The sequence below is a fragment of the Chlamydomonas reinhardtii genome, chromosome 2 (genome assembly GCF_000002595.2).
Source record: "Chlamydomonas reinhardtii strain CC-503 cw92 mt+ chromosome 2, whole genome shotgun sequence".
In the NCBI taxonomy this organism is placed as follows: domain Eukaryota; kingdom Viridiplantae; phylum Chlorophyta; class Chlorophyceae; order Chlamydomonadales; family Chlamydomonadaceae; genus Chlamydomonas; species Chlamydomonas reinhardtii.
The window spans coordinates 6575872-6597367 of record NC_057005.1 but is presented as its reverse complement, the minus strand read 5'-3'; the positions used below and the strand labels follow the sequence as shown (position 1 = coordinate 6597367).

The 21496-nt window shown below is 62.8% G+C and overlaps 4 protein-coding genes across 4 annotated transcripts; 2 read left to right on the top strand and 2 right to left on the bottom strand.

The window, feature by feature from the left end:
• Positions 1 to 163: 163 nt before the first annotated feature.
• On the top strand, positions 164 to 6881 carry CHLRE_02g117200v5 (uncharacterized protein). The gene is made up of 13 exons (XM_043059991.1): positions 164 to 934; positions 1219 to 1281; positions 1597 to 1785; positions 1960 to 2036; positions 2214 to 2277; positions 2527 to 2613; positions 2763 to 2795; positions 2931 to 3097; positions 3443 to 3645; positions 4062 to 4402; positions 4560 to 4601; positions 4770 to 4949; positions 5201 to 6881. Exons 1-13 carry the CDS (start codon positions 650 to 652, stop codon positions 5321 to 5323), a joined length of 1854 nt encoding a protein of 617 aa, XP_042927625.1. The 5' UTR covers positions 164 to 649; the 3' UTR covers positions 5324 to 6881.
• Positions 6882 to 7334: 453 nt separating this feature from the next.
• On the bottom strand, positions 7335 to 10303 carry CHLRE_02g117175v5 (uncharacterized protein). The gene is made up of 2 exons (XM_043059990.1): positions 9614 to 10303; positions 7335 to 9433 (listed from the first exon to the last, which is right to left on the bottom strand). The coding sequence occupies exon 2, from the start codon at positions 9349 to 9351 to the stop codon at positions 9154 to 9156; it is 198 nt and encodes a 65-aa protein (XP_042927624.1). The 5' UTR covers positions 9352 to 9433; positions 9614 to 10303; the 3' UTR covers positions 7335 to 9153.
• A 1080-nt stretch (positions 10304 to 11383) lies between these two features.
• On the bottom strand, positions 11384 to 17243 carry CHLRE_02g117150v5 (uncharacterized protein). The gene is made up of 14 exons (XM_043059989.1): positions 17028 to 17243; positions 16719 to 16782; positions 16288 to 16397; positions 15958 to 16028; positions 15656 to 15757; positions 15277 to 15383; positions 14928 to 15017; positions 14752 to 14827; positions 14498 to 14599; positions 14000 to 14122; positions 13635 to 13673; positions 13275 to 13362; positions 12529 to 13002; positions 11384 to 12143 (listed from the first exon to the last, which is right to left on the bottom strand). The coding sequence occupies exons 1-14, from the start codon at positions 17197 to 17199 to the stop codon at positions 12127 to 12129; spliced, it is 1635 nt and encodes a 544-aa protein (XP_042927623.1). The 5' UTR covers positions 17200 to 17243; the 3' UTR covers positions 11384 to 12126.
• A 110-nt stretch (positions 17244 to 17353) lies between these two features.
• CHLRE_02g117100v5 (uncharacterized protein) lies at positions 17354 to 21489 on the top strand. Its single transcript, XM_043059988.1, has 5 exons — positions 17354 to 19592; positions 19790 to 19915; positions 20080 to 20192; positions 20780 to 21006; positions 21247 to 21489. Exons 1-5 carry the CDS (start codon positions 17429 to 17431, stop codon positions 21320 to 21322), a joined length of 2706 nt encoding a protein of 901 aa, XP_042927622.1. The 5' UTR covers positions 17354 to 17428; the 3' UTR covers positions 21323 to 21489.
• The last annotated feature ends 7 nt before the right edge of the window (positions 21490 to 21496 follow it).

The following is a 21496-nucleotide window of genomic DNA, read 5'->3' as shown; positions in this document are numbered from 1 at the left end:
GCATAATGCCAAAACGGAAGGCGGAAGGTGCGTTACTGAGCTCTGGGGCGGCGCCGTGAGCGGAGGCGGCCAGGAGCGCTTCTGCAAGCACACTGGCTGACACTGGAGTTGAGGCGGACTCGGCTTGGCGGGAGCGCATTCAAACCGGTTCACTTAGATGCATCTCCCTGCGAAGGTCTCTGTAATCCAAGGTATTTATGAGTAGCTATTTTTAGAAGCACGCTTGTTCAACGGCCTTTACACCCCGACAATCGCTAACTCCCAAGCCGCGTAGGAGTGGCTTCACAATGTTCGCTGCAACAATCATGTACTTGTATGACGATCTGTATTATAAACATTCTACTGCCGACAGAGCGGCGTCACCCCGCCCGCCACTTCACATTAACACGATTCGACTGGCGTACCACCGAATTTCTCGCGGTTTCCCGCTGACATAACATTGCAACAAAGTACTTTGGGCAATCTGAACACAGCGGTTTTCCCTTAAAGCAGTGAAAAGCTTGTTTGAGACGTCTTCAGTTTGTCTGTCAGGAGTGCTGCTAGCGCTTCACCGTCTCAGCCACGTTGCGAACGCGGGTTGATAACAAGGGCTTCCAAGACAATTAGCTCACCTGCGCTGGGTAGAAAGCAAGCTCCGTCTCGCAAGGCGATGCGCCTCACAGGGGGGGGAGGTTTGCCCTCCCGGCGACGGACTACTAGTCAATCTGGAGCCGCAACAGTGACATATAGTCTCCGGAGCGCTTTGCTCTCGCCCGCGGCGTTGTGGGCCTTCATCGGCGCCACAATTGTTGTTCTCTTGTTCTCATTCGGCGTGTCTCTTCACGGCAAGGACGCGCCGACAGCCAAAGTTCAGCCTCTCCGCTTGAGGCGGCTCCAGGGCGGTGGCGGCCTTCAATCGCTCCTCTCGTCTGGGAGGACCGTCGGAGCGGCCGAGGTAGGGTCTCGTCCGCAGTCGTGTCACTCCCAGGGCTGCCATGCGGAGGGAGGGCAACCGGTCAAGGGCACTGCTCTAGATGCATTTCACATAACCAAGTTGCTGATTCAGACCCCCTATACCTGTCTCGAGTAGCGTATGGCTTCGTGCTCCCGGCTTTGGCCTGGACACGACCGGACAGCCAGCACTCGCCCAAGCACTCATCGCCAGCGCGCACAGCCGCAACCCCAACAACCGCCCCCAAAAATCTAACAAAATCGCGGCCCTTGCTCCTCCAATCGCAGGCAGACACGCGCTTCGGCTCGATTTATCATGACCAGCTCCTGGGAAAGTTCAAATTGGACCAGGTGAGTGTGGCTTACCACGCCACTGTCAAGCCTCAACTGGCGGCTGCCATCCATGCTTTCGCTGCGAGCCCACATGTGCCATGGCCCCACTCCACCATGCTCCCCAACCCGCGTGCAGCCGTCGCGCCTCGTGTAGCCTTTGCCCTCTCGCCCACAGCCTACCAGCCAATCCACGCACCCGCCCGCACCCTCACCAACACGCGCCCACGCCCGCCCCCCTCACCACCCCTCCCTCATTGTTCTCCCTCCCTCATTCTCCTCCCTATCTCAACGCTCTCCCTCATCCCTCCCTCCCTCCTCTCTTCACTCCGCCAGGGTCGCGCCGGCGGTCTGGCGCAGGAGCTGGTGTCCACCCTCAAAGAGATGGAGTCGCCCGACGGCGCGGCACTGACGGGCGTGCTGTTCTCCAGCCCCTGGTCCTGGTTCGAGCTGGAGCAGGGCGCCATACGCTTCGACTACCTGGACTGGGTGGCGGAGGCAGCGTGCAGCAACACAGGGCTCAAGGTGGGGAGTTGCGGGGCGTGGGCAGGAGGCGTGATGTCTGGGCCGTTGCCTGCTGCCGAGTATGTGCTGCGTGTGATAAGACCTTCACGGCACAAGTTATTTTCCAGGCTGGAGCTGCCGATTTCGATGTGAGATGATGTGCCGTACACGCTCTTGGCCCCTCATCGGCTCCAGGTGGCCTTTCTCCTGGACGTGGTCCGTGCCCCTGCCTGGGTGTTCGCCAAGTGGCCGGACGCCCGCGCCGCGGACAGGTGCGCCCGGGGAGCACTGGCTTGACACGGGGGAGGGGAGGGGGCTAGCACGTCGCCGCGAAGCACACGTTACGTGCCGTCACGTCCACACGCAGCACACGTCCAGCTGCTCGTGTGCCAGCTCCACGAACCCCTCGCTCACGACGTCCTCCTCCCACACTGACACGTGCCCTGCAGCCACGGCCGCAAGTACGAGCTGCTGTCGTGGTTCCACGAGGAAGCACGCAAGCAGGCGCTGCAGGTGTGGTTTGTTCTGGGGGGCAGGGAAGGGCTGGTGCGGGTCTCTGCGGCATGCGACGTGGCTTCAGCCGTCTGCGGGGGGCACGTCCAGGCCCCACCTGGGCATTCCGTCTGGATCTCGATCTGGGTCACACACGTCGCACCTGCGGGCGTTGTACGTTCGCGTGTTTCCATGCTTCCCAAAATACGCGCGTGCGCGCGCACACATACACACATACACATGCGTGCCTGCCTGCCCACGTGTTTGCAGGTGGTGGCCGAGGTGACCAAGCACCTGGTGGAGACGCACCGGGACTGTGTGGTGGCTGTGCAGCCCGTGTTCAACAACGAGTACGAGGTGAGGGGCGGGCGGCGGTAGGCAGGCGCGGGTGGCTGTGGCGAGGGGGCTGCGTGAATGGCATGTGGGTGGCATGTGTCGCGCAACCCACCTGCTGTACTCCAGCCCTGTCAACGTGCCACACGTCCGCACTGCGCCCGCGCCCACAGGCCCGCTACACGCAGGAGCACGACTGCTACCAGGTGGGTGGGGTGGGGCCGTCGCGGCTGTTGCAGGGCCACAGGGGCGGTGACAAGGATGTGCGAAGGTACCTGGGATTCAAGACGCGGACGACATGCGCTGTGCTGTGCTGTGGTGACCGCTCCTGGCCCTTGCAGGACTACTCCGCCCCCGCGCTGTCCGCGTTCCGCGGCTGGCTACGGTCGCGGCGGCCGCGCATTGAGGACCTGAACATGCGGTGGGGCACCACCTTTGCCAGCTGGGAGGAGCTGACGCCGCCGGTGCTGGAGGCAGGCAGCTTCCCGGGAGTGGACATGAGCCCACGGTGGGTGTGGCGTGGCGCGGGGGGGGGGGGGGGCAGTACATACAGACGCACACGGCGCGCTTCAATTTATACTATTTTTTACACATGCGCACACACACACACACACATCGCGCCGTCTGGGCGGGCTTCGTTTTGTTATTTTCTTTTCAACACACACACACACACACACACACATATCCTGCCACGCTGTAGTAATACGCTGAACGGGACGAACGCGGCCGCGGTGCCCTTCCTCCCCTTGTTGCTTGCTGGCAATGGTGGAAACAACTCAACCCACCCGCCCCTCTCCGACCCACATGGGCATCGTGTGAACAATCCCCTCCTGGCATATCCGCCCGCTGCCAGGTATTGGGACTTCCTGCGCTGGCGCGAGCAGGCCGGTGCGGACGTGTTCAACGGCGCCTGCGCGGCGGTGCAGGCGGCGGGCGCGCTGTGCTTCCACCACGTGCCCGAGTTCTTCACGGTGCTCGACGCGGTGTACAGCGGCGGCAGCATGCTCAAACACATCGCCTCCAGCCCGCACACCGACTTCCTCATCATTGATTCCGGTGAGCCATGGGCGGGAGGGGGCTGGTGGCGTGGCGGCACATGGCTGGGAGCGGTGGCAGATGATGGGTGGGAGGCATGTGTGCGAAGGCGTCGGGGCATATGCAGTGCTTTCAGCCTGTCTCACTCGCCACGTTGCCCGCTGGGGACTATTGTCGCGTGCCACTCCGTTGTCAAGCATAGGCCACGCTCTCCTCCTCGCTCTATTGCATGGAGTTTGGTTTAGTTTGGGCTGGTATCTACACCCCCCCCCTGATTGAATAGTTGGGCTTGGGCATGTAACACACACACACACACACACACACACACACACACACACACACACACACACACACACACACACGCTACAACTTCGCTTCGTAATTAACCATGAATGTAACCTCCCGGTCGTGCCTGCCGGTTGACACGTCACGTGCAGGCCTGCGCACCCCCTACGGCACCGTCATGAACCCCACCAAGCTGCGCATGTTCGTCGGCGCCGCGGTGTCGTACGGCAAGCCCGTACACTTCGAGGCTGCTGTACGGCAGGACAGCGGCGGCTCGTCCAATGCCGCGTACGAGCTGTTGGGCTCCGCCTCCCGCAACGCGCTGATGGCGGGCGCCCGCGGCCTGGGCGTCACTGGCTGGCTGGGAAAGCTACAGCCGGATGCGCAGCTGGCGGCGGCGCTACAGCCGCCGCCGGTGGAGTGCCGCGGCAGCGGGGAGCTGGTGGGGGTGTTCATCCACATAGACTCATGCATGGCGTGGCACGGCCTGCAGGTGAGCGCGTGGGAGCGGGCGGGTGTGTGGGCGGGCTGGTGGGCTGCGTGCGAGGTTCTTAGCGCGTTGGCTGTCCTGGGTCGGTTGCCGCTATGGCTTCGGCGCTTTGGGCTTGCATGCCAACAGTGTGTTGGCCCCTGTGTTTTGCTCCTCGCAGTGGCAGTCGGCGCGCAAGGACCCCCTGCATGACTTTGTCCAGGTGCGTGTTGCGAGGCGGCAGGCTAAGGCACTCCGTAACCCCCGTGAACGTGCAGTAGACCAGTTACCCCGTGCTTGCCAGCCATCCTGGTAGCATGGTACTGGGTGGCGATTGCTTGCGCCGGCCCTGCTGCTTCTCACCACGTGACCGCTTCTCACACGCTCACAGGACCTGGCTGACACGCTGTCCGCCCGCTGCACCACCGACCTGGTGGTGCACGTGGAGCTGGAGCGCTTCGCCGCCGACCTGCTCGGCAGTAGCACTGGCGGGGCCGGCAGTAGCCGCAGCGGCGGGCGGCGGTTCGACCGGGTTGTGTTCGTGGAGCCGCTGGTGCTCACTGCCAAGGAGGTGGGTGGCGGCGGCCGCAGGGCGAGGGCGGAAGGGCTAGAAGGGCGTTGGCATTGAGGGCATGGGCGGTGTGTGTGTGTGTGTGTGTGTGTGTGTGTGTGTGTGTGTGTGTGTGTGTGTGTGTGTGTGTGTGTGTGTGTGTGTGTGTGTGTGATATAAGAACGAAACGAAAGCCCGCCACCCCCACACCTCTCTGTTCTCCACTCCTCCTCCTTGCTGCTATGCAACCCCCTCCTCCCTCCCACACACAGCTGGACACGTACGCACTGGTGAAGGCCGCCGTGGCCTCGCTGCCGCCCTCGCGCGCCGTGGTCATGCGGCTGCCCGCAAACAACACGGCGGGTGTGCAGCTGCAGGTGCACGAGGAGCTCTAGCCAACTGGGCCCTGACCAGCACCTTGCCTGTGCCCCTGCTGGCGCAATGGCAAGGACCAAAAATGATCCTGATGAATCTTGGGGGCCGCCAGTCGAAGCACAGACGGCACTGATTGATTTGCCTAACGTCGGCTTTGCATCCGTCTTTTAGCGGTGAGGACACGAACTCAACCTTGACTGAATGGAGGGGAGAGGGCGTGAGTGCGCTCAAACTTTGTGGTCGCTTTGCATGCTCACATGTTGACCTACTGTGTGGCGACTGACGAGTGACATTGTGCAGCAATGCAACGCAAGGCCCGGGGGTTTCATAACACGCATATTGCCGTTAACTCATTACAGAGGTCCCAGTTTCAACAATTCTTTTGAAGCCTGACTGTTGCCTCGATCATGTCCTGGGATGCACTTGACATTGTGTGTGTGATTATTGCACGGGGGATTTCGCATCGGCGCTTTGCCGTAGATAAGGCGTGTTTTGTCGCAAGCGCGAGTGTGGCAGGCACGCGCGCGTGGTTGCCTGCGATAGCTTGCACGATGCCGGATGCATGCGTGCTGTCGCATCGTGTTTGTGCGGGCGTACCAAGCCGTCACTTTGAGCAGAGTAATGCACAGGCCTGAGGTACATTATGAGTGCACTTGACGCATGGACTGATGACAAGATGGGTCCGCCTGCACGCACATGCGCGTGCAGCTCATGCCACGCAACGGCGGCGGGTGACGCCCGCTGGAGTCCACCGCCGCCTCCACCTCTATCCTCATGTGTGCTTCCTTGGTCGTCAGGATAGACGGAAAGAACCCCAAAGCCCCGGACGTTTCGACATATTACGGTACATTTAAGTTTGCGCCTAGTGCAGTGTAGTTCGTTCCCGCTTTGTTGGTTCGTAAGGTAGTGCAGCGTTAGAGGCTATCGAGCTGGTCTGGTTCGTTAGAGTGGGCACAGGAGTGGACATAAATTCTGGTACCTCAGGATACAGTACCATACGTGTGCAGTGACGGTGGCAATGTTTGCGTGATGGCGAGCAAGAGTGTGCAGTGACGGTGGCAATGCTTGTGTGATGGCGAGGAAGACCTGAAGCGTCTTGAATGATTAGGCCTTGCGTGTGGCCGTGCGCACATGCGGGTTTTGAGCCTTTCAATGGGCAGGTGTTGCTGTATGCGCGGTACGGTGCTGCTAGCGGGCCAGGCTCTTTTCCGCGCTCGAAGGTAGGTGCGGCGGCAAGGGCCTGGCGAGCTAATCGCCCGTGGCAATTAGGGTGCGATGCATGGATCCCCGACTGGAGATGAGAGGGCATTCGACCAGGCAGCCCACAAATAAACGGGGGGGGGCGTTGTTGTGTACGGTACCACGGCCAGACAACCGCTATCCCGCTTCCGGCACGTACCAGCGCTCTGGTCTACGTACGCATTAGTTCCGCAACACTCGTCAATAACGTACGTGTTACGGTATTACTTTTACGTAGGGCATCCACACATGCGGCAGTGTGACGCCTCCGTCGGGAGGAGCTGATGCGGCCCCCATGCTTTACGCCAATTCGTTGGCGAATTGTAATTTGAGACTACCGTATTTTCCTGTTGAGGACAAGTGGCCTGATCCCGGTGTACGGCCAAACGCCGAGGCTGACGCAGCCACATTTCCCAGACATTGCTTGCGGGGGTCAGTTTTATGCGCACGGCGCGGCCAGCAGGCGGACAGCCACCATACAGCCTCCACACTGCTATTCTGCTGCTAATGTCCAGTTGCTCACCTTGCGCTGTGCTCGCCCGCTCCCCCCCGGCCACATACCGCCCGGTCGAGTACTTGTGCAAGGCTGCGCCGGCCGCCGGGGCTACTTTGGTCTTCGAACCTTCGGGGCGGCTTCACGCTTTTTTGTGTAGCCATGCCTGCTCCCAGTGCTCTCCACGCCTCCGCGACAGCCACGACTGCCTTGTTACGGTTGCAAGCAGTTTGCATGGAGTTGACCCACAGCCCTAACGCACAGTTGCGCTATGGTTATGCTCCAAGATCTGCTTCGGGCTTTCAGTCTGTTTTGCATGACAGCCACACGGCACACGGAACTGGGAGTGAAGGCCCCTGCGTTCCCCCTCCCCGCCGGCCATCAGCACGGTTCGCCAGGATTCCGGGAACTGCTGCGGTAACGCCATTTCATTACTTATTTAGGCGCATGCAGGCACCGGTTCCTCCGCCCCGCTGGGGCCGTACGTGGCCAGCGTTCACCTCCACGCCCTGGCCGCATCCACGGGTCTTGCGGCAGCACCGTAGTGACGCATATTACAGCCCCTATTATACCGCCGTGCAGCCCTTGAACATCACAACTCCAGCCTCTGCACGTGTTCCTGACTACTGCCCCGCACGCCAGCTGGACCTGCAGGGCCCCGCGTGCCAGCCGTCTCGTCCTCCCGCCCTGCCGGTCCGGTCAATCGAGACTGCGGGTCCAATGGCAAGTCCCAGCAGCAGCCAAGCCCTGAAAGCTGTGGGACAGAGAGCGGGTTGTGGGCTCGCTAAGCGTAAACACGAACAAACGCCCCGCAAAGAATCCCCGGCATGACTTCCCAGTACCATGAATATCCGCAAATTGATTCCAGAGAAGAAAGGTGGCTCTCCCTCTTAAGGGAAAAGGGGGCTGCGCCCACGCCACGTTGGTGCATGTTTAAGGCCGAAGCTTTCAAAACAAACTCCCCTCGGACATAGCGCCGGGGTCGGTATGTACAGATCTATCCACCAAATCCTTTGCAGTCCTTCGATTCTGAAGGTCTGAAGTCCAATTTTGTTTTCGACACTGTGTCGACTGAAAGAGCCATAAGTGCACCCACCAACACATGCACACACACACACACACACACACACACACACACACACACACACACACACACACACACACACACACACACACACACACACACGCACGCGCACACACACACACACACACATGACAGACACATACAGTGTCGCATCGCATTGCACACGATGCGTTTTCCATCGATCCCGTGTGCTCTCTAAGAGACACACACGCACAAGCCATGCGTGGCATGTTTCCTTACCTGTGCATCCAACAAGCCATGCGCACGCCAGCATCAAATCATGCCGCACATCATTAACAGAGCATGCGTAAGCACGGCATCGCCACTCGCATCTGCAATTTCCGCTATATGCGTTATAAATATTATGAACAATTTGGAACATTTGTTTCTTTGCACGGGACGCAGCCCGCCACCTTCCTATGAAAGCCATCCGCTCGAGCCGGTCCCGCACTCGTCCGTATAGCCCATGCATACGCAAATACGTCTTTCTCACCCACACAGGCATGCGGGACAAGCGACATGTAGGAAGGTGGGCGGGCCTCCGCGAAACGACGCACCGCAGCCGCCCACACGCAAGCTCAATGCAAAGCGTGTGCGTGAGAGGCTCGTGCCGTGCGCACGCAAGCGTCCCGTGTGCCCTTTGCGCTAGCGCGCTCACAGCGCGCAGCACTCCAGGCGCATTCATAATTTCAGGCGCATGAACAACATTGAGCAATTTCCGGCATAAGCATCTACTGCACGGAGAGCAGAATCAGGCCCCTGCTGGCCCTAGCTGCTGACAATCGTCTCCCTACCTCGACAGACATTCACCACACAGCCACGTGCCAGCGTGTCCTACCCACAAAAAGACATCCGCTTGAAAACATAAAGCATTGCGTTCTTAGCAAGTACTTGTAAGCTTACTGATGGGTCCGGGCGAAAAGTTCCCACCGCCCCCAAGCCACCCGCGCGTGCCTACGTGTTTGCTTATGGCAGCCATCCGTCATCCAGCCACCACCCTCTCACTGCCCTCAGTTTACGCACTCGTGAAGTCTCTACATCCCGTGGCGTTGCATGCATGGGCACGATAGGTTGGCTGTATTGTTGTAATCCCCCATGCCGGGCGGCTGTACCTTGCTTATTAGGTGTGGTACTGCTGGTACTGCAGACTGGGTGCTCCTCACGCCGGCGCTCCTGCCCGTGAGATTTTGCAAGTCGCCATTCGAGTGACCACCGCAAGGCAGTGCTCGCATCCCGCTGCAGGTCGGGTGACAAGCTCCATCTGACCGGGGCAGTGGGGGCGCGAGGCCATCGAGGTCGAGCCTCTCGGCGTGCCTGCGAGCCACGACAAGGGTATTTCAGAAACCAGCGTGACATTACAGACACAGAATGATTTCCAAGAGCTGTAAAGCGGTACACATTCTGCAGCTCGCGTTCGGCCGCCGACCCATGTCAGGGACTGCAATCCCTCGCGGACCCGTGCCCTCGCGACCCCGCGCAACGCTGCACGCTCACCTCGGTTAGCTACAGCTGCACACGAGTATCTGCCCTTCACTACATTCTTCGAATAGTTGGGGCCTGCAAGGTCAGGGGCCCAGCTCGTCCTTATCGAGTATTGAGATTGTTTGGATGAGGTGTTCAGTGTATATGTACTATTGTAGGTATGCGGCTTTTAGACTGCGAGCGCAGAACCTCCGCGACGGGATGAAACCGAGTCGCTGTACTGCACCGACATAACCTGTATTGCCGCGCCAGTTTCTTTACGAGAGGCGCTTCCCTATGAACGTATTGCCACCTTGAAGCTCACGAGAGCTCCTCACTTTCCGCTCGACCGATTTCTCTGTGAACGCACGGTGGTCCCTCGCACTCGACGCTAGGAGACCAAGGTGCTTTGCTGCGACGATTCCCATAATCATGCGTGTGTAGCTGTGTGCTTCATGTAACATCGTTACCTGACACAGCATGCCTTCCACACTGCCGTCCAAGCGGCACATTTAGGCATGGTCGCAGCTGGGAGCTGCTCTTGGAGCGCCATAACCAATGGTGAACTCAAGCACATTACTTGATTACAACGGTGGTGCTAAGCCTCCGCTGCCCGACGTCTAGGTGCAGGTCATAGAAACGGAGCCAGCTTGGAAGCAGGAGCCCCGCTGTCAGGTACCCGGAGCCGGAAGTTCATAGGCAGCCGTGTTTTAGCCCGGGGGGATTACTAAAGCCGTGTTGAATCCTTGCGCAGGTTTCCACATGTGCCGTCATGCTATTCATCACATACAGATGCATCTAGGAGCTGCTGCATGCTGTGCCCAGAAAGGCCCCCTGGCAACTCCTTCGCCTGCGCTCCGCCACCCCCAGGGCTTGCATCAGGGGAGGGGGGTGTGCAACTCGGCCTGGATCCAGGGTCGCGCTGCATGGGACCCGGCCAAAAGGTGTTCGGACCCCTCCCAAGGAGCTTCCGGCCATTCATTTGTGTATGTAAGACAACTGTATAGTCATTAGAACTGATAACTCAAGAACTGTAAGTGCACTTCGTTGTAGCCGGGGGAGGGGCCTCCCCTGGTTGTAGTCGCCTAGGCTGATTGCGTTGGCCGTGTTGCGCGGCACAGTGGCACGCACGGGCCTTCAACGCCCATCCCGGTAGTTCTCACTACCTCCCTCAGTTGGAGCAGTCAGCTAAAGGAAGCACGCAGGGCAGCGTAAGACATTTGCAACTTGCACGTTCGTTAGGAGCAGCGGGGCGCAGGGACCTGGCTTGGGACCTTGGAAGGCCAGGAGATGCATACCTAACATTGTCATCTAAAGGGGCACAGGGGAGGCATGACACGCAATATATGTAGCATGTACGCGTTTTACGTCCGGTGAGGTGCTGGGGGATGCCGGTCCAGGTTCCCTCTCCTCCCAGCGCTCCCACGCGCTCCTCCAGGGCTGTCTTCCGGCGCGCAGACCCGCGCACCCCTGATAACACCAATAGACACGGACCAAACCCCTGAATATGGCATCTGTACGTATGTCTAGAGCGGACGGCACGGGCCGCTGGCTTCGGCGGGCCTCGGAAAGGGCTCCAAAACGGCCATGTCTCTGAAGGGTCTGCCCAGTCGCTGGTCTCGCAAACTAGGAGCTGCGCCCGCCGCTTTTTGGAGGTCTCATCAGTTTCATAGTTAGCGGAAGAGCCTTTGGGGTGATTGCAACTAGCCGGAATTTCGCTCGTGGTGTTTCCAGTGCGCGCAATCTGTCGATGGCCGGCCCGCTATATGGACTGGTTTCTGGCCCGCTATCAGTTCTAATGACTATACAGTTGTCTTACATACACAAATGAATGGCCGGAAGCTCCTTGGGAGGGGTCCGAACACCTTTTGGCCGGGTCCCATGCAGCGCGACCCTGGATCCAGGCCGAGTTGCACACCCCCCTCCCCTGGCTTGCATCTTCCAGGGGTACGCCGCCGCCGCTGTCGAGAAGGGCCCTAACCACATTCTCGCCCACGGCATCCAGGGGCTCAAAAGTGCCTACTTATTAGCGTTTTAGCCTACCGGATTGGCAGGGCCAAGGGGAGCCGTCCGCGGCCCGCACCCTGCCTCTCCCCTAACCGCCCCCTCCCCCCCTTGTCCCTGTACCCCCCTAGCCCCGTGTGGCCCCATGCCGATGTGAGCTTGCCTCTATATTGTTGCCCGCTGATTGTTTCCCTCCCCTCTCTTGCCACCCAGGCTTGTGAATTTGGCATACTGTTGGCTTTCCGCTCACACCGTTTGCCTTTTCCCTTTTTGCACATGCGAACGCCCCGCCCTGGCGCTGGTCTCCTCCTCGGCGCCCGGGCTCCCTTGATGTCGTCTAAGTGGGTATTAAACGTGTGCCTAGTCTGCATTGCTAGTTAGGACGTGTGTACGTGTGTTTGAGCCTGGGTGGCAATTTCGAAGGCGGCTACAGTCAGCGCCGCCCACATGCGCAAGACCGAAGAAGGGACTATTGTTGCGTGCCACTCCGTTGTCAAGCATAGGCCACGCTCTCCTCCTCGCTCTATTGCATTGGGTCCGGTTTAGTTTGGGTTGGAATCTACAACACCCCCCCCCCAAACCCCCGCAGGAAGGGTAGTTGGCGAGGCACTCAAAGCCCCACTCAGCACCTGGCCCACACAAGCTTCGCCAACCCACTCCAAGCCCCACTCAGCGCACACACACACACACACACACACACACACACACACACACACACACACACACACACACACACACACACACACACACACACACACAAACACACACACACACACACACACACACAACACACACAGTCACACACACACACACACACACATACTAGGACTCTTGCCATCAGCCGCTCAACAGTTGCGACCGGTCACTCTGCTCTCGTGTGGCGGCCTCCCGCAGCGCCTTGAGAAATGCTCTCGCACTGCAGCCGCCTCCGCCTGCGCCCCCACCTCCTCCACCAGCACCACTGCCGAAAGACGCTCCCGGCCCGGCCCCCGCTGCTGACTGCTGCACAAGTGCCGGAGATCCCGCATGCGCCAGGAAGGGCAGCTTCCGTAGTGTCCGGCCGCTCAGCCCCTCACACCCGGCAGCCGCTTGCAGAAGCTGAAGGCTCAGCCCCGCTGCTACAGCCCCCTCCGGTGACAGCCCCGGCGGCGGCAACGTCAGGAAAGAGGGCGCTGCTACTGCCGCCGCCAGCCCCTTGCCTCCTTCCGCAAGCATGCTACTGCCGTCTCCCCCGCCTCCATCTCCAGCTCCACCGCCGTAGGGGCTGACGCCGCCATTCTGGTCGACGACATGCCCGTTGCTACTGCCGTTGCTACAGCCGAACGCGGCGGCGCTGCCGCCGGCGCCTTGCGCCGCCAGGGACGCTGCTGCGGCGGCGGCGGTCTCGTGGTAAGGCAGCAGCAGTCGGCGCGTGTCATCTGCATACGCCAAGACAGACAGAGCGTGCGTGTGTGTGTGTGTGTTTGTGTGTGTGTGTGTGTGTGTGTGTGTGTGTGTGTGTGTGTGTGTGTGTGTGTGTGTGTGTGTGTGTGTGTGTGTGTGTGTGTGCGGTTCGTTCGGACTCCAGAGGGGTGCTCCTAAGCCAGGAGCGAGCACACGCATCACATCGCGTGTTATTATCCGTTTTACTCAAGTCACGCACGGTACGAACGTTGAGTACCGGTGTATGTGTGCGGTCCCACGCCCGCACCTGCAATGACGCCGGCGCGGCTAAGCTCCTGCACAGACGCCCGCAGCATCTCGTAGCGCGCCGCCAGTGTGGGCGGCCCGATGTAGGCCTGGTGTGTGTGTTAAAGAGCACAAGGAAAACCTGGTTTGTGTGTGTGTGTGTAGGTGGTGGCGGTGCGGCACCATATATACCTTTATGACCGCCAGGTGAGCTCGCGTGCAGGCGCCATGGCAACAGCAGGCTGCTGGCTGCAAAATAACACGGCCAACACCGCCGCGCCACACACCACCCCCGACAACACACGCCAAATTAAACCACCGGCCGCCGCAAGTACGGGTAAGTCCCAAGTCACGAGCGAGTAATAAGCCGCACGCGCCGCACCTTGATGTCGGCCCGGTCCACAAACGCCACGTCGATCGCCTGCGGGGCCGCCCGGACCCCCCGATGTCATTCGGCATCGGCATGCACGACACAATAGCGGCGGCGGTGGTAATGCCTGCTCTATCTAGCTCCATCCAGAGCAGCGAGCACCACCACCCTGCCCGCCCCCGGCCTGCCGCCGCTGAGCCTGTCTTGGCCCTCTTACTTGCTAGCTTGCGCCCGGGCTCCAAGCACTAGCTAGCTAGCCCCGCCACCACCTCCACCACCACTACGGCCAGCACTGTCACCACCACGCACCAGCCCCCTAGATAGCCGCCAAGCCCCCAATCTACATTCCCCGTACATTGCCCCACCCACCCACCCACCTGTGTGATGTTGCTGGTGGTGAGCACCATGACGTTGGGGAAGCGCCGCAGCGCGTCCAGCTGAGTCAGCAGCGCGTTCACCGCCCGGATGGCGTCGGACGGCTCCGAGCCAGCCACCGCCGCCTGCAGCCGTGGCAGTAGCAGGCAGCTGTAGCAGTAGCAGTAGCAGACAGCAGTAGCAGACAGCAGTGGCAAACAGCAGTTGTGGGCGGAACACGGAAGTTCTACGACACACAAGTATATAACCCTGCGGACGGCGCCCTGGGGCATCTAGATGTGTCTTTTTCCGACGATCGGCAGCATCCACAGTCTGAATGGAGGAGAGGGGCAGGAATGCAACCGGATCCATCCCGCCACGCGCTTACATGCCTGCACCTCCGTAGGTACCAGCAGTCACGCACGTCGGCGCGCACCCACTCACCCTCCTTCCCTCCCTCTCTCCTGGCTGCCTCACCCCCCCCCCCCCGCCCTCCTAGCTCCCTCCCTTCCCTCCCGCACCTTCCTGGCGCTGGTGAGGCTCTCCACCTCGTCAATGAGCACGAACACAAGCACGTCCGGCTCCTCCACCAGCTCAGTGATCTTGGCGAACAGCCGACTCACCTGGTGATGAGAGTGCGCGGGCGTATATGCGTGGTAGGAAGCACAAGGGGTAGGGCGGGTCGACACACATGCTGACATGCACAAGTCCACTGCCTCACACATCCGCATATGTACACACACGCACACGCACACATGCACATATGCACACGCACCAGCTTGCCGCTCTCGCTGAAGAACTTTGAGAACAGCGAGTGCGCGTTCACCTCTACCAGGCAGCCCTGGCGGTACCTGCGGACCGGCGGGGGCGGGGGCGGGGGGGCAGTGGGTGGATAGTACGGGTGCGCAAACGCACACACACACACACACCTCGGGCTCTGCCCGCCCGCACCTGCCGCCCAGCCGTATGCTCAGCTTGTGTGCCAGCGCCTTGCACAGCGAGGTCTTGCCGGTGCCGGGTGGCCCGTACAGCAGCACCACCCTGACAGGCAGCAAGCAAGGAGCCGGCGAGGGCTCATACATGGTATGGGGCGGGGTGGGGCGGGGTGGACGGGACAACGCAACAACGAAAGGGGGTGGGGAGCATCCCTTGTGTTTCCCAGTAACACATGCCCGAGCGGCGCATGTATGTCTGCGACCACTCTAGCCTCCTGCATGCACACCTGAAAACCATGCAAACACCCAAACCTGCTGCAAACACAGACACACACAGACACACACACGCACACACACGCACCCACCTGTTCCAGGCCACCAGGTTGCCGTCCACGCCCCGGTCCGCGAACAGCAGGGCGCTGGTGGCGTAGCTGAGCAGCCGCTGCTGGATGGAGCTGTCGAACTGCAGGGCCTATATGTGTGGGGGTGGGGGAGGAGGGGGGGGAGGCGCGCGTGTGGGGTGGGTTGGGCGCGGCGTGAAGCACCGGCGGCACGTTCAAGCGGAAACGTCCATGCCTGCCCCCGAGTTCCCACGCACTCCTGACTCCCCGCGCACACGTTCCCCCCCTTCCTTTCACCCGCCCGTGTGAGTAACGTGACATGACAAACACCCGCGCGCACACACTGCCAGCCCCGCCAGCCCCGGAGCCCTCCCACCATTCACCCACCAGCCCCACACCGCACCTCCCACTGCCCTGCTAGATCCAGGGCGGGCAGCAGCAGCTCGCGGTAGCTGGGCACTCCCTCCTCCCCCTCGTCGTCCTCCGCAGGGCCCTCGTCACTCAGCTGCGGGCAGGCGGGCGGCGGCGCACACCGCACGTGCGTGGGCGCGCGCATTCTCGGAATCATACATGGTGCGTGGGACAAGGCAGCAAAAGGCGATCGAGGCGATCCAGCGAGACAGCACGATACGGTGCACGCGCGTGGTCGGGGTTCGGGTGGTAGTAGTCTGGGGTAAGTGCGTGAGCAGGCCACAACGTACTTACCTGGTACACGAATATACGCGGGGTGTACTGCCAGAACAGCAGCGGCGAGTGGAGCCGGTGCAGCTGTGGGTCTGGCGGGAGGCGGCGGAGGCGGCGGTGGGGGAGGCGGCAGCGGCGGCGGGCAAGGGGCCCGCGGCAAGCGGCAGGCAGCAGCGATGTCTTAGCATTCAAGTCATCCGCAAGGGACAGGCCCAACGGCGCGCCTAACTCCGCCTCCCCCACCTACCCGGGCTCCACATCTCCCACTCAGACCGACACACAGAGAGACACACACAGATTCAAAACCCCACAACCCCTTGCACAACCACACGCCCTCACACCCTCACACACCCGCGTCGCAGATGGCGGCCGCCGCCACCTGCTGCTGCAGCACGGGGTCCTCGGCATCGGCGAGGTCCAGCGGGCCGTTGCGGTACCACAGCGTGCGGCCCTCCAGGTACCTGTTGAGTGTGGGGGGCGGGTGGGGAGGATGGGCTGATTGCAATCAACATCTTAATAAGTGCGTGCCGGTAAGACGCGTGGGAGCAGCCAGCCGGTTGCTCCCACAATGCCTATGCATCAGGTGGCAGCAGGCAGCCCCAACGATGCGAACTCCTTGTACCGGTACACACCCGCACCCGCACCCGCACCCGCACCCGCACCCGCACCCGCACCCGCACCCGCACCCGCACCCGCACCCGCACCCGCACCCGCACCCGCACCCGCACCCGCACCCGCACCCGCACCCGCACCCGCACCCGCACCCGCACCCGCACCCGCACCTGGCCAGTGCCTCCGCCACCTGCCGGTGGCTGCACAGGCTGTCATCCCGCAAACACACCTCCACTGCGTGCCGGCGGGTGTGTAGGTTGGGAAGGCACACGCGGGGAAAAGCAGGCAAGCAGGTGAAGCCGTGGAGGGGGCCAGTGGGGTACCGCCGGCGTCATTCCAAGCCCAGCGGGCAGGCAGCAGTCGCGCATTCCAGCTGGCTGACCACTGGTGTCACTACCATCACAACACCCACGCACGTGCAGGTCATCCCAGCCCCCGTCCCTGCTGCTGCTCCGTGTGCCCCGCACGCACGGACGTACCGCTGACCGGCACCTTGTGGTCTTCCAGGTCTTCATCGCTGTCGCCACCCGCCGCACCTCCGCCCTGACGCATTGGCTGGCTCTGCCTCTGAGAGTCGAGCTGCGCGCCGGGCGGCGCCTGCGTCGCGGCGCCGTCTCCACCGGCGGGCAGCGACACCTCCGCGTCCATCATGGCTGCAGCTGTGAACTCGCTGCCCTGCAAGCTAAGCAAGTAGCTAGTTGCACAATACTTGATTACTATCGCAAAGCAGCGAGTTCGGGGGCCGAGTTTGGCAAGGCGCGCCCTCTTCCCGCGCTTTTTGCCCCATCCTGCTCGATCGCGCTTACTCGGCAACACAGCGTGCACAGGTCGCAGCAGCAGAGCACCGAGCAACACACTATTCAGCAGTGCAGCAGCCGTCATGAATCCAAAGCGGCCTCCGCTGTTGCTGGTCTCAGACCCGCGGCAGCAAGCTGCAGCTGCTGCTGGTGGTGGCGCCCGCGGCGACTCCAAGCCGCGACAACAGCTGCGAATAGACCACTACATGCCTCAGGCGCCCAAGCGACACAAGCCGAATAATGCCGCGCAGGAGCAGACGAATTTGGGGGCCCCCGCTGGCGGTCGGGCCGCACCAGCAGTGGGCGGCAAAGCCACGGCTCCCCCGGCCGGGTCGTCGTCGCTGCCTCCCCGTCGCAGCGGCGGGTCATCACAACAGCCCGCCCTTTCAGCCCCCCGCACTGCTGCTGCTGCGGCTGCTGGTGCGGGTGCGGGTGCTGCGGGTGCGGGTGCTGCTGGCACAGGCGCCTCCAACGCCGCCACTCCTACCACCAGTACCAGCGCCGCAGCCCCACCAGCCGCCGCCAACGCCACCACCAACGCCATCGCCGCCGGCGCCGCCGCCAACAGCGGCTTGGCGGCGGCCGCCGCCGCACGGGCGCGTTGCGGCGTCAGCGGCATCAGCCTTGAGTCGTACGTACAGCTGTTCGGCGCGTTGACCAAGGGCCAACCTGTCGTACAACCGGTTACGGTGATTGAGGAGCCGTACTTCAAGATGGGCGACCTGCGGGCGCTACTGGACGTGCACGGGCTGGCGTTCACACGCAACAAGAAACGCGAGCTGCTGGACCGACTGGTCGGGCTGGCGGCGGCGCCGCCGGGGCAGCAGCTACAGCCACAGCCACAGCTTCAGCCACAGCCACAGCTTCAGCCGGCACAAGCACTGTCTAGACAGCAGCAGCAGCAGCAGCAGCAGCCGGCACCGGTGTGTGTGGAGGCTTCAGACCTGGCGGTGCTGGCGCACAGCTGGGCAGTGAGCGTGCCGGCGTCGGCGTCGGCAATGGCGACGGCTGCAGAGGGCAGCGCCGCCGCCGGGCCAGCAACAGGAGCAGCGGCGGGCGGGGCTGCTGACGGCGGCGGCGGGGTGGTAGCAGGTGCGGCGGGTGGCTGGTTGGAGGAGCTGGTGCCTGTGCTGCAAGCTTCACTGGCGGCGGCCGAGCTGGAGGCGGCGGGCCAGGGCGATTGGGCACTGCCGCCGTGGCCGCCGCAACAGCAGGTACACGAGCAGCAACGGGAGGAGCCCCGGCCAGGAGCGGCTGCAGCAGTAGCGGCGGCGGCTCAGGCGGAGGCGGCGGGCAAGGCCACAGTGTCAGTAGGCGGTGCAGTGGAGTCGCCCACCGCGCCACCTCAGCCGCAGCCGCCACCGGGGAACCCGCCCGCCGGCAGCGTGGCGCAACCGCCTCAGCCGCAGGCGGCAGGCCCAGCTCCTCGGACCCGGCCGCCACCGCCGCCGCCACAGCCACCAGAGCCGCCGCCACCACCGCCACCACCACCACCTCCGCCGCAGGATGAGCCTCAGCTGCAGCAGCCACCGGCTGCCAGTGGTGTGCAGGCCCCGCCTGCCGCCGCACTGCTGGGCATGCAGCTGGACGACTCGGCCCAACGCCAGCTGCTACAGCTGCTGCAGCTGCTACAGGGCGGCGGCGGCGGCGGCAGTGCCGTTACCAGGGCTGCTGCTGGAGCGCCTGCTACTGCCAGCGATGGGGGTGGCGGAGGTGGCGGGGGTGGCGGGGCCAGCCGTGCCATGCCACAACAACAGCAGCAGCAGCAGCAGCAGCAGCAGCAGCAGGCGCGACCGCAGCGACAACCCCAACAACAGCAATTGCGGCAGCGACAGCAGCTTGGACTGCGGAGGGAGGCAGCGGAGTCACGGGAGGAAGCGGAGGACGGGATGGACGGGGCCTATGCTGACGAGGAGGGCGACGGCGGCGGGTATGCTGATGCCGACGCAGGCGCAGACGCAGACGCCGCAGACGCAGACGCAGACGACTACGGCGGGGCTGTTGGCGGTGGTGGTGCTCAGGTGCTTACGCTGCAGCACCACCCGGCTGCTGGCGGGCACGGCGGCGGCGGGAGGCATTGGGGTGGCGATGGCGGGGAGGGCGAGGAGGGCGACGAGGGCGAGGAGGGCTACGAAGGGGCAGCAGCAGGAGACGGCGATGGCGGCGGCGCCGGCGGCTCCCAGGATTCACGCCTGGGTGTGGCGGTGCTGCCGTGGCTGGCCCCACAGATCATAGGCTTCAGCCAAGGTGAGAGCATGAAACACATGCATGATGGGTGGGTGGTGATACACAAAGCTTCCCGTCCAGTTGCGCTTGGAGCAGGCAGCACACCCGTAATTTTACCTCCGTGACCTTGAGCAAGATGGCCTGGTATAACGCCTCTATGACGCCCCGCCCCGCCCGGCCCCGCCCCACCCCACCATGTCACTGCCACCGCCCCTCAGCTCACGCCGCCAGCACCGAGCCGCTGATCAGCTCGGGGCAGCTGCTGGGCCGCCGCGTGGCCTTCGTGCTGCTCAGCGCCTTCAGCTACCAGGACGCCCGGGCGGGGACAGAGGTGCTGCCGCCGGGTGCGTGTGTGCGCGTGTGCGTGTGTGTGTGTGCGGATGTACGGCGGACGCAGGGACAGGTGCAGTCGAGGGCAGAAGAGCGGATGGAAAGCGCAGCAATGGAAGATGCCCAGGAAAGCGCATTGTTGCTGACTTCCCCATGCTGTTACTGCCCGGACCCCCAGGTGTGTACCAGGGCCGTGTGTCTGAGGCTCTGGGCCAGGGCTGCCAGGCGGAGCTGTGCGGCGCCGGCTGCGGCGGAGACCACTGCTTCTTCTACGTGCGTCTGGTCGCGCAGGTGGGAGGGAGGGTGGGAGGGTATGTGGGAGGGTGGGAGGGTATGTGGGAGGGTGGGAGGGTATGTGGGAGGGTGGGAGGGTATGTGGGAGGGTGGGAGGGTGGGAGGGTGGGAGGGTATGTGTGAGGGTATGTGGGAGGGTGGGAGGGTTTGTGGGAGGGTGTGAGGGTATGTGGGAGGGTGGGAGGGTATGTGGGAGGGTGGGAGGGTATGTGGGAGGGTGGGAGGGTATGTGGGAGGGTGGGAGGGTATGTAGGAGGGTGGGAGGGTAGGACGGGGTGGTCCGTGGTCGTGAGCCGTGCCGTGCCGCCGCCTGGTCGGCTGATAGGCTGGTAGGCTTTCTCGTAGATGGTGCGGTGTAGGCCCCATCCCACCTCTTGCTGGCTCGCTGTCGTTCGAAGCAGCCCATGCCGGTAACCTCCGTGCCGTGGCGTGTGCCACCCGACCACCTCCTTTAACCACCACCCACAACACGTCTGGTTGAAGGCAATGAGGCATCACCCAGTCGCACACACATTTGGCCAGGTGACCACGTACGTTTGTACACAGCACTGTACGGCACCCGCCCTCTTGCACGCCACCCGCAGCCCGGCATCTCCATCCGGGGGCGCCTGGAGCTCAAACTGGATCTGGCGGCACGAAACCGTGTGGACTCCTTCCCGCGCCTGGCGGGGCTCACCGTGGCCCAGCTGCAGGACGCATGGGTGCTGCTGGGCAGCATCAGTGGTGGCGGCAGTAGCGCGGGACCGGCAGGGGGCGCGGCTGTGGCTGGTGGCGGGGGAGGCGGGGGAGGACGGGGAGTGCAGGATGCGGGGCGAGGGCATGGGGTGGGAGGGTATGGTGGCGGGCGCGGAGGGCCGGCCGCCGCTGGGGCTGCTGGTGGGGGTCGTGGAGGCGGGCGAGCGCGGGGAGGGGCGCATGGCGGTGGTTCGGGCGGCAGGGCGGCAGGGGGGACGGCAGGGGGCCGTGGTGACGTAGGCGGGCGGCAGCAGTCGGGGACTGGGACGGTGGGTGGGTGGCGCACGGCGCTTGGCCACACGCGGCGGTAGCGCAGGATGGGCACCAGGACGGCTGTCGGTGGCAAGGCGTGGAGCCCTGACACGGAGGCATGCTGCATATGTACCACGTGATACCTGCAACCCTGCAAAGGCGTATGCCGCTCAGTGTGCGTTGCTGTTGCCGTGTTGCGAGGAGTTGAAGGGCAACAGCTCGAGTGGCCGACCAGGTTGCTGTCGTGTGCCCATGCGGCCCTTCCTAAGCGTGAAAGGGCAGTGCGTTGAGTTTACGGTATGCATTGTACAGGT